At 38.0% G+C, this 16656-nt stretch overlaps 1 protein-coding gene across 1 annotated transcript; it reads right to left on the reverse strand.

Annotated features, from left to right (window-relative positions):
• Positions 1 to 13795, reverse strand: LOC134626541 (ATP-binding cassette sub-family C member 12-like). Its single transcript, XM_063472495.1, has 29 exons — positions 13754 to 13795; positions 12694 to 12845; positions 12411 to 12557; positions 12058 to 12205; positions 11071 to 11307; positions 10813 to 10986; positions 10078 to 10225; positions 9389 to 9537; positions 9191 to 9298; positions 7626 to 7856; positions 7449 to 7520; positions 7110 to 7234; positions 6744 to 6816; positions 6234 to 6437; positions 5040 to 5174; positions 4769 to 4862; positions 3841 to 3939; positions 3487 to 3590; positions 2916 to 3110; positions 2530 to 2756; positions 2234 to 2371; positions 1921 to 2110; positions 1738 to 1827; positions 1430 to 1619; positions 1113 to 1266; positions 953 to 1037; positions 434 to 547; positions 169 to 333; positions 1 to 93 (listed from the first exon to the last, which is right to left on the reverse strand). The coding sequence occupies exons 1-29, from the start codon at positions 13793 to 13795 to the stop codon at positions 1 to 3; spliced, it is 4083 nt and encodes a 1360-aa protein (XP_063328565.1).
• Between the last annotated feature and the right edge of the window lie 2861 nt (positions 13796 to 16656).

Here is a 16656-nt window from a genome sequence, read left to right on the forward strand (position 1 = left end):
TCATCTCTTCATTGTTTTAGAAGCAGCCAGGAGAGAAGAGAACAGAGACTCTGGCCTTTGCTTCAGGACATCTGGGTGGTCCAATTCTGCCACCTGTCAAAGAGAACACTTGGTAAGTTGAGGCTGAAGATCACATATGGATTAGTTTTGTGTAACCGTCTTTGTTACCTGTCCATTGTCCATGACTAGAATACGATCTGCATTCATCACTGTGTTGATGCGATGTGCTATGGTGAGCACAGTGCTGTCTTGAAAGGCCTCTTTGACTGTCTTTTGGATCAGAGCATCTGTTTCTGGATCTGTGGAGGCTGTGGCTTCATCCAAAAGAATGATCTATCAGACAATATGAGCCTCTGTTACTGCAGGAAAGTACTGATTTAAGGAGGAGCGCATGGAAAGAAACAACTTCTCTCACAGACACACACATATGCACCTTGGAGTTACGGAGTAGAGCTCTAGCCATACAGATCAGCTGTCTCTCGCCTACAGAGAAGTTTTCTCCATTCTCCAACACCTGTGCTTGTAGCTTTCCCTCCAGGCTGAAGATCTAAGGGGGGGGGGGGATGGAATCACAACACAATTTTACTGCTGAATTAGCCTCCTCTTAGGAGTGTTAAGAGTGGCAGCAATCAGAATCCCAGGATAATTGAGGTAAAAGCAAAAAAAAAAGGACCCTGGACAAGTCAGTAGCATTCAAGTCCAAATCTGAGCTATATCCCATTGACAAATATCGCACTGATTTGTGCTAAAGGGGTAAAAATGAAACTCATATTAAAAGTTATGTTTAAGAAAATAAAGAACACAACTGATGGGATTATGCACCTGTCATTTTCATTATATAAAAGAAAAAGCATTACGGCTTCCAAAAGTCAATTACCTCACTATTGTAAAACAAAAAGCAAAAACAAAAAATAAGGTTAAGCAAAGGAAAGTTATTGCACTGTTTACATACCGAATCCTTCATGTAGCTCCTCTCCAGTGCTGTCCAGATCTCCTCATCAGTGTACTTATTGAATGGATCCAAGTTGTACCTGTGAAAATGGCTGATTAACCACTTACTGATCCACAGTGGTGAGACCAACATGTGATGTATGGGTTGGCCATGGTTACCTGTACCAACAAATAGCACAGGGTCCTGAGGAATCACAGACAATTTGCTACGCAGGTCTTGCAGGCCAATGGACATGATGTCCACCCCATCTATCAGTATAGTTCCTGCTGCAGGCTCCACAAGTCTAAATAGAGCTACTCCTAAAGACGATTTCCCTACAGACGCAAAGCACGAAATAGCTGAAAATTTACACTGAAACTGTTGTTACAGTGTGCCAGAGCTGCACAAATAGTGACTGACATCCAGGTTAGGTTATTTTACACACAACATTTGAACAAAAGTCAAAGAGAACAACACCTGCTGAATCCAGGGCCTTACCAGAGCCGGTCCTTCCCACAATGCCCAGCTTCTCTCCAGGTTGAATGAAGAAATCAAGGCCATTCAGGACGATTGGTGTATTCTCTCTATACCTCATCTTATAGTCTTTGAAGGTGATGCCCCCACTGCTAGGCCAGTTCTGTGGGATCTGAGCCTCCTTTACGTGCCTGGGAGCCTCAGACTTACAGTCCTGCAAAAAATTAACAGTTCGAGGTTAGAGATGATCTGTATATTGAAATTTAAGTCTTTGAGATTTAAAAAGAAAAACAAACAAACAAAAAAATGTGATTGTGGCAGAAAAGCCTGACCATGATGTATTCCTTGATTCGCTCCACCGAGTTGAATCTTGCCTCCACTTCCAGTGACCGTTTTACAACAAGCCGAAGCACGCCTGTCAACTGAAGTACCAATTGTATCATCCAAACATGATTTCAACAAATTTACTTTTCAGTGTCACATTAAAAAATGTTTCATTTGCTATCAAGATTTACCAGCATGGTGTAGGATAAGGCCAGGGCTTTCCTGTTTGGACTGATTACTTCATTACTGCTGAACACTACAAATAGAGCCACCAATGTGAACATCAGTGTAGCCATGAAATCCAGCCAGAAAGTCAGCAGACATATGCCAGAGGAAAACAGGTAACAGTAATTGGAGTTGACGTCATTCAGGTAGTTGAACCTATGACACAAAAAAGCCAAGACCAATATCAAAAGACATTGTTATGAAGATCTCACATACTGCTGTTACATTAAATTAACAATGCTGAGATTTATGTTCCTTTTAAAGCTCTTGCTATCTTACTGTTCTATGTGTTTGTCTCTTATTTTGTAAGCATGGATAATGCTGAGGCCCTGCAGGGAAGAGGTGGTGTGAGAGATCCATGGTGAGCGACTGATGTTCTCCATCTTCTTTATCTGACATGTGCTCCTATTCAATACGCTGCAGATGGATCACAAACAGACTTGTCATGGCTAAATATTCATTTAACTACTGATTAAAACATGTAACCATTACCATGGAAGCCTACAACCTGCGAATTGCTCAAATTTCCAACTAAACTAATATGCCAGTTAAATCTAAACGAGAACCAAACGCACAAGAGGAGCAGGATACACAGGACTCCCATTATAACCACAGCTACCATCAGGGTTGGAAAGACAGCCACAATGTTCATTATGGTGTACAGGATGAGTAGAGAATACTGCAAGAAAACATCCACGTGGAGGGGAATCTCAGCATCCACATCCTCTTGATCTTTAGAGAAACGATTTAGAATTTGGCCCGATGGAGTCGTGTCAAAGAAACTCATCGGACTATCAATAATCTGCAAGGTTAAAAAAACGAAAAACAAAAACAAAAACTCCGCTTACTATTAGCCACTGAGCATGATCATTTGAAATTGCTGTGCTCTTTGTATACTAAACAAGTAAACATTGATGCTTGTTTGAAAGTATACAGCCATGAGTCAGAGATTTTACAGTACCTTCTTATACATTGTGTCATGGAGTTTGCAGGAAGCATTCAAGGTGACATTAGTGTAAACAAAGGCTTTGATGGTAGCAAACAGTGCCGTGATGATCACAGTCATGCCATAAATTAATTGGAAGAAGCGCAGTTGTGGATTCTGAGAGATGTCACCCTGCATGAAAGTTGCATTGCTGCTTGTGTTACTGGGTGACTGGGACAAAACAGAAAACACAGCATTAACGGACAACAAACGTACTAATCCACAGTTTTCTTTTTTCTACCCAAATTAAACCGCACACGCACACACACACACACACACACATGTACAGAGTTTAACCATGTGAGTTAAGCAATACATGTATACACAGCAAAGATTCACACAGCTGAAAATATCCTCCTGAGACCCAGCTTATTAATTATGTCCACTGTAGTGCACAAAATGAGCTGAACTGAAAGATACATTTTTCCTCAGTTCTCAGAAGGATATACATTTATATGTAAAAAAGTAGCTCTGACAGGACTATGCACAAGTGAAATAAAATATCACTATGTTCTAATCAAACGTGTGTAACAGTAAGAACACTCACCCCATCACCCTGATTTAGCCAGAAACTGAGCCACCAGTTACTAAAGACTGTAGTACCAACCATCGTGAAAATGTTTAGCACCGTGAAGAAGGAGACAATATATCCTGGAGGAACATGGTTAGAATTTTAAAGCAGGTGGGATGTGTGAACCGTACAGCACACAGTCATAAAAATGCATGTTTAATGTTGGGATTATCAGCATCTACAGCTTATAGAAGACTTCACTGCCAAATTTAAAACATTTATCAGAATAAAACTGCATAAGTACCCTTCCTCTGATGCAATAGAAATTAAGTAGATTTAACTTAAAAAGTAAACTTTTAATCACTGCACATGCATGTCTGTATATCAGACCTCCAGCTGCCAGGCAGTACTTCTGATAGGTTCTCCAAGAGACTCTGCCTTCAGCGGTAGACTCCTGACTGACCAGCTGATCACCAGGTGTGACAACAGCTTAAAGAAAAACAGTTATCAAATCAGTAAGTTCGCTTAAATCTTGACTAATTAGACTAGATTTCGGTCACAGAAGAACCTAAGAAATGTTGTATTCAAAAAATACTGGTGGGTGCCAGTGCTGCCCTTCAGCCTCCTGGTAGACATACCTGTGGGATCAAATTAAAGATAGGCAACATGTTTCTAAAGTTATGATGTTCACAAGATTTTAATAAAGTTTGGTCAAGATCATGGATATTGAAGCTCAGACACCCACCCCACCCCCCCCCCCCCACCCCCCCCACCCCACTGTGCCAATCACTATTGTAAATACAGACTGCCAAATTTACTACTTCAGAAGTAACTAAGCACTAGGATGAGACATAATTTGGGTTATACAGTTGTATCTCTAGAGAGTTGATAAAGATATATATATATGGTCAGATTATAGATATTTTAGAGATTATAAAAACAATCAATGAACACTATACTCGGACAGCACAACTTTTTAAGCTCTTCAGTTTCACCTGATATCTCTCTTCCAATATGAACATAAACCTGCACAAAATGCAGTTATTTTCTAAGTTCTAAGACATCAATAAAAGTTAAAGTAGCTAACAGAGTCATATCATGACAGCTAGATTGAAGGCACAGAAATTGTCACACATGGACTTTGAGAAATGTGCCACAATGGTGCACCTGTCCCATAACATCTGTTATTGCAAACATTTCTTACATGTGTCTTCGTACAAAAGTCTATCATAGTTCACCATGAATTAAATGGTGCATTACAAATCATATAATAATAATAATAATAATAATAATAATTTCATGCTCATGTTTTTAATACCGTTGTTCATCATTCCAACATCTTCACCAGGTCTGAGCTCAGATTCATTCAAGTTGGCAGGATCCAGGGACATCACTTCATCTTCCATCTGCTTCTGAAAAGAGAACAACAATAGTTTCACAGTTAAGTCTGCATACTTAACATAATAATGCTTACAGAACGCAGTGAATTCAAAGCAACAAAGAACTGATACTAAGGCTTTTGAGCTAAGTGAACAGTAAGAGTAACAGAGCTACAAACATTTGTACTGCAGTTTGTGTGAAATCCTTACTTTAGACTCTTCCATCTGGTAGTTGCTGATGAGTTGAGCATAGCGCCCATTTGCATTCATCAGGGCTTGATGGTTTCCAGCCTCCTGAACCTCACCATCCTCCAGAACCAAGATATCATCACAGAACTCCAAATACTAAAAGACATAAGTTAAGACAACTGTGAAAAATGCCCCCCCCAAACACTCTTGTTGCATCTGAAGTGGAGTGACTTACCAAAATGGTTCACAATTTGTGATTAAAACAATACCATTAAGTTTAAGTTTCAACAATCACAGCACAGTGATTTATTGAGATTGTATACCAGGTGTGACCAAGAAGTTCCGAGACTGCCTATAAAAGCAAGGCAAAAACCTAAACAGGTTTAAATTTCCTGAAGGTGGCCTTTTCGGGGAAGGCTGCACTGCTTCAAACATGACTGCTTTTAGATTAGTCCCTAGAAGTCCTGCTCTGGCCACCTGAAATTCCCTTTCAGCAGACTCTTTCAATTCCTGATGAAAGCCAATGCACACTATACTTTGCTCGTAGGGAACAACCTTCAGTGGACTCTGAGGACTGCTGATGAACAAAGTTTGAGAACAGTTGATCCAGGGAGGGGGAAAAAAGCAGTCAAAACGTGCAGAATAAATTAAAGTTGAAGGGGAGAAGAGAGGATCCAAGATTAAATTAGGTATGGTTTTTGAGTCATGCAACATCATGATCTATCCTTGTATAATTCTAACAGACTTTACTGAATGCAAGATACAACTGGTGACACCCATTTCTTTGTAGCCACATTTAGGGCTCAATCATTTTTGCCACTGGCATCTTATTTTTAGATAGCATACCTTGTTTACAGTCTTTTTACCATAACTCTGGCCATAATTGAATTTATTCAACAAAAAAATTCTGTTTTTACATGTATCCACATTTATAACCAATGACTAGTACACAGAATGGGAGGCCAGTCTCTGTATTTCCAGTCAGCTTTCAGCCCTTTTCTGTCTTTGTGCAAAATCAAGACAGCTAGCTTATGGCTGTACCATTGTAAGATTCTTTGACATAGGTGTTGTAATTACTTATTTCAAAGATTTTTTTTTCCAAACTCTTGGAGAGAAAGTCAATAAATTCCTTACGAATGCATTTTTGCCATTAAACTTCAAACCATCAAAGCTCAGACTCAGCCTATTATGAAGAATAAAAGTAAAATTTTCTACCTGGAGCTGGTGTGTAACCAGTATGATGGATTTGCCTTGGAGCTCCTTCTTTATGCATTCTTCAAATATGTGTTTCCCTACATGAGCATCGACAGCAGACAGTGGATCATCAAGGAGGAAGATGTCCCTGTTGGAGTAGATGGCTCTGGCCAGACTGATCCTTTGCTTTTGTCCTCCTGACAGATTCAGCCCACGCTCTCCAATCTGAAAAAAAAACCAATAAGCCCATTAGCCACAAGCTTTTTATGTCACAAAATCCACTTACAGCAAAATTAATAGTGAATGACAAAGTACGCAGTGAAACTTTACCTTCTTAGAAGGTAGAGTTTCTCAAAATAGTACATACAAACTTATCCATTTTTTTTCTTACACCAGTTTGCATCTTGAGATTAATAAACCAAAAGAATATCAGTAGATTTCTATAAATGATAGGCAGAAATTTTCCTTTGTATGGAAATGTTTTAAATGATCTCAGTGTATTTACATCAAGTCAATGTAGGGATCACCTACCTCAGTCTGATCACCATGTGGCAGGGTTTTCAGGTCTTCTCTGAGACTACAAGCATGTACAACTCTGTCATATCTGTGAAGTAACAATGAAAGACAGCTGATAGTTTATAGAACAAAACATTTTAGTGATCGTTTTAAGCCAATTTGACCAAATAAATAATTACAAAACTCACATTTCACAAAAAAACATGCAATAATAGGCATTGTTGTTCTCACTTAGAGATTACTTACCTTAATGTCTTATTACTTACTCAACGTCATATTAGTTTACTTTTGAAATGATTTGGTAGTTACTGTTTATATGACAACAAATTCCCACTAAAGTATGGTATAACTAACTGGAAATAAACATTAGAAAATAATTACTTTGACTGATCAAAAGGTTGCCCCATAAGGATATTTTCCTGAACAGATCCATGGAAAATCCAAGGCTGCTGGGAAACATAGGCAAATGTCCCATCAGCTGTGATGGAGCCTTCAAGGAGGTACATCTAAAAATCGAGCAGGTAGTGTTTAGAAAAGCTGTGTTTACATATCCCTTAAACTGAAGAAAAAAAACCTTAACTGGAGAGCCTAATTTGCATAACAGCAACGGGAAAAAACAAAGTACTGAAACACACCAGCCAATAAAAATCAAATGAATCATGTCAGTGGGTAGCAGAGACAGGTAAAAGCAGGAAAGAACAAAGTAAATGAGAAACCAACCTGTTCCAAAATGCTGGAAATCAGTGATGTTTTTCCGCTGCCCACATTCCCACAGATACCAAGGAGGTTTCCCTTTTGGAAATACGACTGAGGTTATTGTGTACTCATCCAGAGCCTAGATGACCTCAGTTACAAGAAGAACATAACAGCCAACAAAAATAAATAGGTAAAGCACACCTTAGGAAGTGTGAAGGAGATGTGTCTGAGAGTTGGTAAGGTTTCAGTTGTTGAATTCAGAGATGTTTCATTCATCATTTGTTCTGTCTCACTTTCTTCTGAGCTAGACACAGGGCCTGACCGCCTGTGAAGTTCGGACCAAGAAAGTGTTGCATTTTCCACCTCGATAGCAGAGCCCGTGTGTTGGTTTTTCCTCAGGTAAGGCTCTGGACTCTGGATAAGCAGTATTGTCTGAAATGGACAGAATTTATGAATTTATGTCCAGGTTTTAAAGGTTGAGATTGCCAATTGCTAATACTACTACTACTACTACTACTACTACTACTACTACTAATAATAATAATAATAATAATAATAATAATAATAATAATAAAGGAGAACACTCAGAAAGCGCAACTAACAGCAATAGCTATACTTAAACTTATCTACTAATAAGTAGATCATTTGTGCTGATGTCAGCAATATTAATATGGAAATTAATTAGATTAATTAATTAAAATGAATATAGTACCATATTTCCCCATTAGTGTTCTTTGCTCTCAGGGCTTACTGGCTATCCTGGAGTATTTAAAAGTAGAATGGAAGCCAGTGCCTTCATCTTTAAGGCCCCTCTTCTGTGGAACCAGCTCCCAGTTTGGATTCAGGAGACAGGCACCCTCTGTACTTTTAAGATTAACCTTTCCTTTTTGATAACACATATAGTTAGGGCTGGACTGACCCTGAATCCTCCCTTAGTTATGCTGCAATAGGTTTAGGCTGCTGGGAAATTCAGATGATGTGCTTCTTCTTCAATCTTCAATCAGATGATTCAATTGGAGACAATGTAATGGAACATAGAGCTTTTCTTAATTCACGTGACTCCTACCTTTGACCTATGGCCCTGAAGCATTAAATACTTAAATGGTGTATTTGAATATCTTTACCCATTTGATTGGAGCAGAACTGACAAAAGTCCTTGGCTTCTATAAGGTTTAAAAACTTTAGATTTTAAGATATAGTCATGCACTGTGTGATTTTGAGAACTTTATGGTATCATTGTGATGTTTTAGGGCATTGGATTGAAAAATAAAAACGTGTATTATACAGCTCTTTCCATGCACTTTCATATATTACTCCATATGATTTCTGGGAGGTCAAAGTCAACATTGTTTAACCAACTTAGTTACTCAAGTCCCCAAAGGTCTAGTGTACTTTTATGAAGCTTTGAAGACAATCCATAAAAAATTCTGGGTAATATAAAGTTTTTACCAATTTTGACATTAGGTGTGAGCAACCTTGACCCAATTATCACCAAAATTAAATATGCTTAAGCTCTTATTGAGATCTACCATCACACAAAATTTGAAAATGATATATTGAAAACTGTAAATGCTAGACTGCTAACTAACTGACAAGCAGAACCTATACATACGCCCTCCCTCTGGGAGGAGGAAAAGCAAGGTTTAGCAATGAAACAAAACAAGGTTTTTACTATAAGTCAGCATTACATCCTGAAACAGATTCCTGCAAGTGGCCAATTATGTTTATATGATTCAGTGGATCAAGAGCCTTTACAGTATATCTACCCTTAATCGTTTTAGTGACACTCCAGCTTCAATTATCCACTTCACAGACACAAACATAAGAGCAAGGCAGTAACTCATGAAGTTGAAGATGGCAAAAGTGGTAAAGGCCTGGAAATAAAGAAAAATACAGGAAACTTTCAATTTGTGGTAAACCACATTTAAAAATTTTTATTACTGCTGTACTTCTGTGGTACTCACACTAGATGCACAAAGTGGCAAGCCTATCACAGTGCGTATAAGGAGGGTCAGAACGGTGGCAAAGGTGGCAGAGATTAGGGTAGTGGTACAATTTGTAGCCTGGATGTAACCCACCAACTTTAGTTGTTCCTTTTCTTTTTTTCTAAATCCTGTGAGAGAAAAAGTTTGCCGGTTCTCTTTACCTTCAATAATATTTTTTGCTCAGACCAATTCTGCTAGAGTTGAACATTCATGTTAAAAATTACAGACAAATAAAGGCATAGTTCCTTATAATGTTTAAAGATGGGGAAAACATCACATTGAGTGCTCTTATGCAAGGCTGGTAAGAGAACACAACAGAAATCAAAATCTGTGCATTTTTCCAGTTATTTCATAAACAGCTAAACACTAATGAAGAGAGATTGACAAATAGAAAATGGGTAAAAATAAATAATAAATATATGCTGAGAGCATGTATTGGTTAGACAAGAACACTATTAAAGCCTAAATGTGTTTTTTGGGGCTCTAAATTGAACATTCTCTGAACATTTCTATGTGGGTGTGACAGTTAGAGTGTGTGAAAGGTCTTAAGACAGCAGTCTCGCCCCTATTCTGTGGAGGTTTTGGCAGCACGACTACATATGTGTCAATTCTTTATTTATATACACATAACATAATTCTGTTGGCCAACATACAGCTACTTAACTTACCCTTAATCTTCTTCTCAAAACAGTCTTCCCAGGCATACATCTTGATAAGTTTAATGTTGTTGAGAATCTCACCCATTGTTTGAATTCTGCCATCTTTTATCGCTACAGCCTTCAACTTCTTTTTTTTCATGAGCACACCGGAAAATAGCTAAACACCACAAACACAATATATTAGTGGCTATTGAAAACAAGCAATAAGACAGCAACATTTTAAATATACAACTGAGTTAAATACAAGTTATTGTTTTCTAATTTTGCAGTTTAAAATCGTGTTAAACTTAGTTAAAGAATACTGGCAATAAAACGAAAAGATGAGAAAATAGCATTTGTATGAAAAGCAACCAATGACCCATAAACAATAGACATGTATCTGAGCCACAGCCAGACCAGGACCATGCCGACTAGGGTCACACCTACAGAAGGCCCCCCCTCTATTATGGTATAGCTGCTAATCCCCAGTTTGCAGCATTACACAGCTTTTCCCAGTCTTTTGGAACATGTGGCAGGCATCAATTTTAGAATTAGCCTATATTTTTGCAAAATAAAACCAAAAAACACAACATGCTTCAAATGAAAAATGAAATTTTAAATGAATGCATTTAGTTTTTATTTACATTTTAAAATTTCTCAACCATTTGGAGACTGTTGTTCCAAAATCAGAGCCATTTAAATACTGTTTGTCTCTTTTTCACTCTGTATAATAATACTATTTCAGTCTAAGAAATATGTACATACCTGTGAAAACATGATGAAAACTTCAATAAAGACTCCAATCAGTGCTGTGTAGCCAAGAATATAGCAGGCGTAGCTAGCGCACACAAGATAGACAACAGGGACAGATAGTGCTAAGCACCCAAACGTTACTGCCTCAAAAACTCTGTGGCAATCATTGGTCAAAATGTTAACTATCTAGATGAAAGTGAGAGCAGAGAAAAAAAATAAACATTTAAGTTTTCCATTCACCTGTGAACTGAAATAAGATGATACAAATACCTCTCCGTTTGAAATGGTCCTTTGTGTCTGCAGAGACATGACCTTCTGAAAACCAACTGACGAGAATGCTCCTTTCAGTCTGACTGCTGTACGCAGGTTTATTGCCCACTGCAGGGCGGCTAGCCATATTTTACTTAACTCTGTGAAACACAGAGCGAAGGCCAAACCAACACAACTCAAAAGTCCAGACTGTCCTGGTTCTCCAATACAGTTTAAAATGTGATAGACCAAAACCGTCTGAAAGGCCAGAAAGAAAGGATTGAGTTACTTAAAGAGCAGGAATCATTTAAACTGCAGCTTGGTGCATAGTTAGGGTGGGTGTAAAATTCACATGATTGGGGTGTAATTAATGTCAAACTGTAGCAGAGAGGGGTTTTGGCTTTTTAGCTCTATAATTTTAGCTCTATAATGGAAATGTGTGATTTTTGGGGTTTTTTTCTACTTAAAATAAAATCATGCACCCCATGCCACTCTTGGTAACTTCTCCAACTAATGTAATTTATCAGTTCCATATAGCTATATCCTGTTAAGGCGATATTTTTTTCTTTAATCGCTTAGATGGTTTTATTTGTGTTGGGAGAGCAAACCTGCCAAAGGCACATACTGATGTGCCATCATCGAGGAGCTGGACTACCTGTGTAACCTCCTTAGTGTCCACATACTGCCTCAAGCTACCAGTAGTGACACTGAACCTAGCAAAGTTGGTGAACTTTTAAAAAAAATCAGTCAGAACAGATTAGGGAAAAAAATGTCAGTGTAAATGTCACCAGTAGAACCATTCTTGTTTCTCATTTTCCCCCTCTGGTCCACCTGTTGTTAACTTCATTAATACCAAAGCAGTTGAAAGTGATGAATAACCCCCTCTGCTACTTAACTGACTAGATAAATATCCCAGAGCTTTATCCTAGTTGACGTTATACTCTAATTATAAAATTCTCCTTAATTTTTTGGACCAGTGTATCATATATTGTAAGACAGATAACTCACAGGCCCGAGAAATAATGACAATGTCGTAAAGACAGAAACAGCAGTCGACAGAATCAGCCTGGTTCTCAGAAAGCGCAGGGCCACACGAACTAGCGAGGCCTTCTCCGGGCCTCTCTTTGCCACTTCTTCCTTCCAGAGTCTCTGAAACCTGTCAAACACTCACACTCAGCGGTCTCATTTTAACAACAAATCAAGTCTTTTTCCATGATTAAAACATCCTACATTTGATGTGGACAGTATAGTCTGATTTTTAATGAATCTTTGGCTCAAATACAAATTTCATCAACTAGGTCTATTATGCATTAGTAATACAGTATATGATAAATGAGTGTAAAGAAATGGGAATCGGAGACCTTTGCGTACTAACGTCAGCAACATCTGAAGGAGATAGTGTGAGGGTCGATATATCCAGCCGATTCCTGAACAAGCCCCACATGATGGGGATCAGCCATGTAAAAGTTGAAAAGGATGTGAAACTCGCATTTTCCACAGGATGGGACCTAGATATAAAAAATAGGGGAAAATGATCTCTGAAGAGAATGAATTACATACCCGAGCGTCTAGAATATGTTACACATAACCATTTAACAAATATTTAAAAGCCTATAAACCAAGTTTGCCATCACTGAAACTGACTGTGTTGATGAACATCGAAAAGGTTTGAGAGTCTGCAGGCTCTGGTGGTGTTTTCTAAATGGTGAAGAGTGAGGTGTTTCATTATCCTGAACATCAGTCGGTTCTGAATTGAAAGCCACGGATCCAGCTTGCCATCGGACACCATTTTCTGTCTAAGCAGTCAGAAATGCAAAAAGAGTCACAATGAAATAAACTTGAATATTGCCTCTTGCATAAGCAGGAACCAAATGAGCATTTGTGTTTTGGGGAGAGGAGACAATTAAAATAAAATATCTATTATCTTAAAACATTCACCTCATATTTTCAGATCTGCCTTTAACAACATCAGCCTAAACTGCACCCCTGGGGTTCAGCAAGACATATTTTTAAGCTGTGAGCAAAGGCAACCTCTTCACCTGAGGGAAAAATATTTTCACTTTTAAATGCTCATCATTTATCATGACTGGTCATACCATTTAACAAACTGATTAACTGGTAGGCATGATCAGTGGTAAGGTTCAGATCCAACAATAACTACAGCACAGGTCTTTTAGTGAAAGTAGGCCAGTTTAAATATGTTTAACTCAACTTGCAAGTCTAGACCAGTCATAAGAATCAAGTTTAACATACTGGGTGCATCTTTTTAGTGTGTGGCTTCACTTATGCCAACAAGAACACTAGACGCTGGTTATTACAGGTTATTCCCAATCGAGGATGACTGTCAAACAGGGACAGATCCAGAGCTGCATATTTACTGGGAATAACCAGTAAATATGACTTTAACAATAAACTTTCTGAAACAGAGGTGCTGCAGCCCACGGCAGAAACAGAGATAGCAATGTCTAAATGGGGTAAATGCCTAATCAGTGACACTGTTATTTCACTTAGGCACGGGAGGAAGTCTTTTGTGCTCTTTTGGGATTTTTTTTAATGCTCTAGAGCAAATTAAACTACTTTAAAACTAGTATTTTACTTAGACCTAAATAAAGGAAAAGGTTCTCTCTTCTGAATCGGAATTTTCTCTACTAATCACGCAAATCGTCAGTTTTAGACAGTTTGTTAAAAAGAGATACCTTCTTACCATCTCCACACAGCGGTCCTCAGGATTATCTGCTGCCACCATCTTTCCTGAGAAATGATTGGTCAGTAGGTGGCGTTTTCAAAGTTTGGGGTATTTATCAGGAACTTGACCTGCTCCCTGAAAAAACAAAAACTCTAGAGAAAATACGCCTATAGAGCCCAGTAGGTGATTAGGAAGAATGAGAAGAGGAAAACTGTTTGACACCAGGTAGGTATCACGGGAAGAACATGTTCAAGCTGTCGGGTTAATATTTTCCTTACTTACCACAGGTAGCCAAATTTCACCGCGCAAATATTTCGACATCTGGTTTGCCTGAGACCTTATCAGAGAGCTTGGTCTGTCCAGTGACCCTTATGCCTCAGGACTGGACATCACAGGTGGGTTCAGATGAGGTTTTCCTCAAACCAGCCTCCAGTTTTAGAAGCACAGTCAGTGCAGAGGGTGCATGTTTTGAGTTGTGTGTGTGTGTGTGTGTGTGTGTGTGTGTGTGTGTGTGTGTGTGTGTGTGTGTGTGTGTGTGAGCACTTCTGAGAACAAGTGGGAGGGGGGGGTCGGGGGTTGCCTACACGTAAGCTTGCAACAGTCAGAGAATGTATGAAACAATAATAATAGTGAATTAAAACAGAAAACGTAAGAAGGAAACACGTTAGAAGAGCTAGAATTTATACAATTTTAGAATGATAAAAAGTGATTAGAGACACGTCTTCACTGAATAGTAGCTTGGCCAAAAGTATGCAAATGCTCAACATAGAAAAGTATTACAAGACTTATTTTATTCAGTCAGACTTAAAACATTCATATATTGTTCATCTAGAGAGTTATATGTGTGTGTATGAGAGAGAACTGCTTTTACAGCCTTCATTTTTAAATAACGCTATGAGTAGATTTGGTGTCCAACTTACTGATATTTTAGCTTGCCATAAAATTACAGTTTGCAGGTGTTACAGCTTACAGTTAATATTGTCATGTAATATTAGTAAAACTTTGTTCTGGTGAAATGGATGATTTATCATTGATAGGTTCACCAGAGAATTGTGACACTGTGGCCATCTCTCCAAACATGAATCCCTGAGTAGTGAAAGAGCATATCAATTTTTAGCATGGTTACTCTCTTCCTTGTAGGCTGCTGCACTTTATTTTAATTTTTGAAATCACACAGAGTGCACATATATCCTCTGGTATGTGATGTGCTTTTGCATATGGTATAAATAATCGTAGTGGGCCGCCATGACCTGTGAGAGTGGATCTAAAGTGAAATTAGTCTGTGGAAACATGAAGTTTGGTTGTAAAGGTTATATGTACACAGTGAGAGAGAGAGAGAGAGAGAGAGAGAGAGAGAGAGATATTATTACCAAATGTAATGGTTTGCATTTCCTGATACAAGCACTTACTTTAGTCAGTATTAATGTAGCAAAACACACTGTGAAATCGATCCAAAGAGAGGGAAGATGAAACTCCTCTCGTTCATGGCACTTGAAGATCAGCAGGGGTCGCCACTCTCTTGAAAAACCTCAAAGTTAGATGTGGGTTATTTCAGATTGTGAAGGCACCACTCCCAGTGACGCCTTGAGTGCTTCTTCTTCAGTCACCTTTTTCACTGACTATGTGTTTATACATCACTCTGCATTTAATTATTAGTTATTATTCATCTCTAGCTCTCTTTCATAGTGTGTCTTTTGTCCTGTCTTCTTCCCCTCACCACCAACCATTTGTGGCAGATGGCTGCACCTACTTGAGCCTGGTTCTGCTGGAGGTTTCTTCCTATTAAAAGGGAGTTTTTCCTTTTACTCTGTTGTCAGAGCACTTGCTCATGGAGGTTCATATGATTGTTGGGGTTTTCTCTGTTTTCTTTATATTATTGTAGGGTCTTTACCTTAAAATGTGAAGTGTCTTTAGGCAGCTGTTATTGTGATTAAGTATATACTTCAGCCTACTCCTTTTCAAACAACTGCATGGAATGATTTTATGAAATGTTGGTGAATGTATATGTTTGAAATAAAAATGAACTGAACTGAACTGATGAAATCCTTGACTCCAAAGATATCTATCAGTTCTACAGCAAATTTCTGTAACAATGATGGAAAATTAATTTGTTTACTTGGATGTATTTCCTAAAATAAAATGAGTAAATGAATCAAACATAGAAGCTGATGCAGATATAATAATTACAGCCTGTATTTGTTTTCTCATGTTGCTTAGTGCATACATAATTTACATTATGATAATTACATACAATACAATTACAATTATTTCCATAACTAGAAACACCAAAAAGTGAAATTCAGTGAAAAGCACAAAAGCCTCCCAGAACATTTTTTCATATAATAACATTAGTGGGAAAATACTTGATGTGCAAAATGTGAAGGAGCTCACCTCTTTTATTTATTCATTTCATCCCTGTCTTTAAATTAGTGGGTCTTCTAAGTTGTCTGGGTTGTGTGCAATTTATACCACTAGAGGGCAGAAGATATACTTTTTTTTTTTAATCACTAGAATTCACTTGATTAATAACAAACAATAAAGTCAGTGCTAAACAATTTAAGAACTGTTTTCTTCAAACTATTTTCATGAATGATATTATGCTATCATGACAGCCACCAACACAGCAGTTACCAGTGAGATTTATGAAGGTTGTACTGAATAATTAATGTCTTCACCTTTTCCGTATCCTGGCATGAAAGGGTCTCTTTACTTTAATGTGGAGTCGGAAAGCACAGTATAAATATTTAACCTCTTAACATCGACTGTGTTCTCATCTATCTATTAATATCAAATGTTAATTTGCTTGACAAATCCAAACGGAAACTGTAATGAGCCACTCAGTTAAATGTTGCATTTGGATTTTATACCCACTCAACTGAATACCTTGATTTTACAATTTGTAGACTAACTAAACGCTAACA

This window comes from Pelmatolapia mariae, linkage group LG1 (genome assembly GCF_036321145.2).
Source record: "Pelmatolapia mariae isolate MD_Pm_ZW linkage group LG1, Pm_UMD_F_2, whole genome shotgun sequence".
NCBI classification, from domain to species: Eukaryota; Metazoa; Chordata; class Actinopteri; order Cichliformes; family Cichlidae; genus Pelmatolapia; species Pelmatolapia mariae.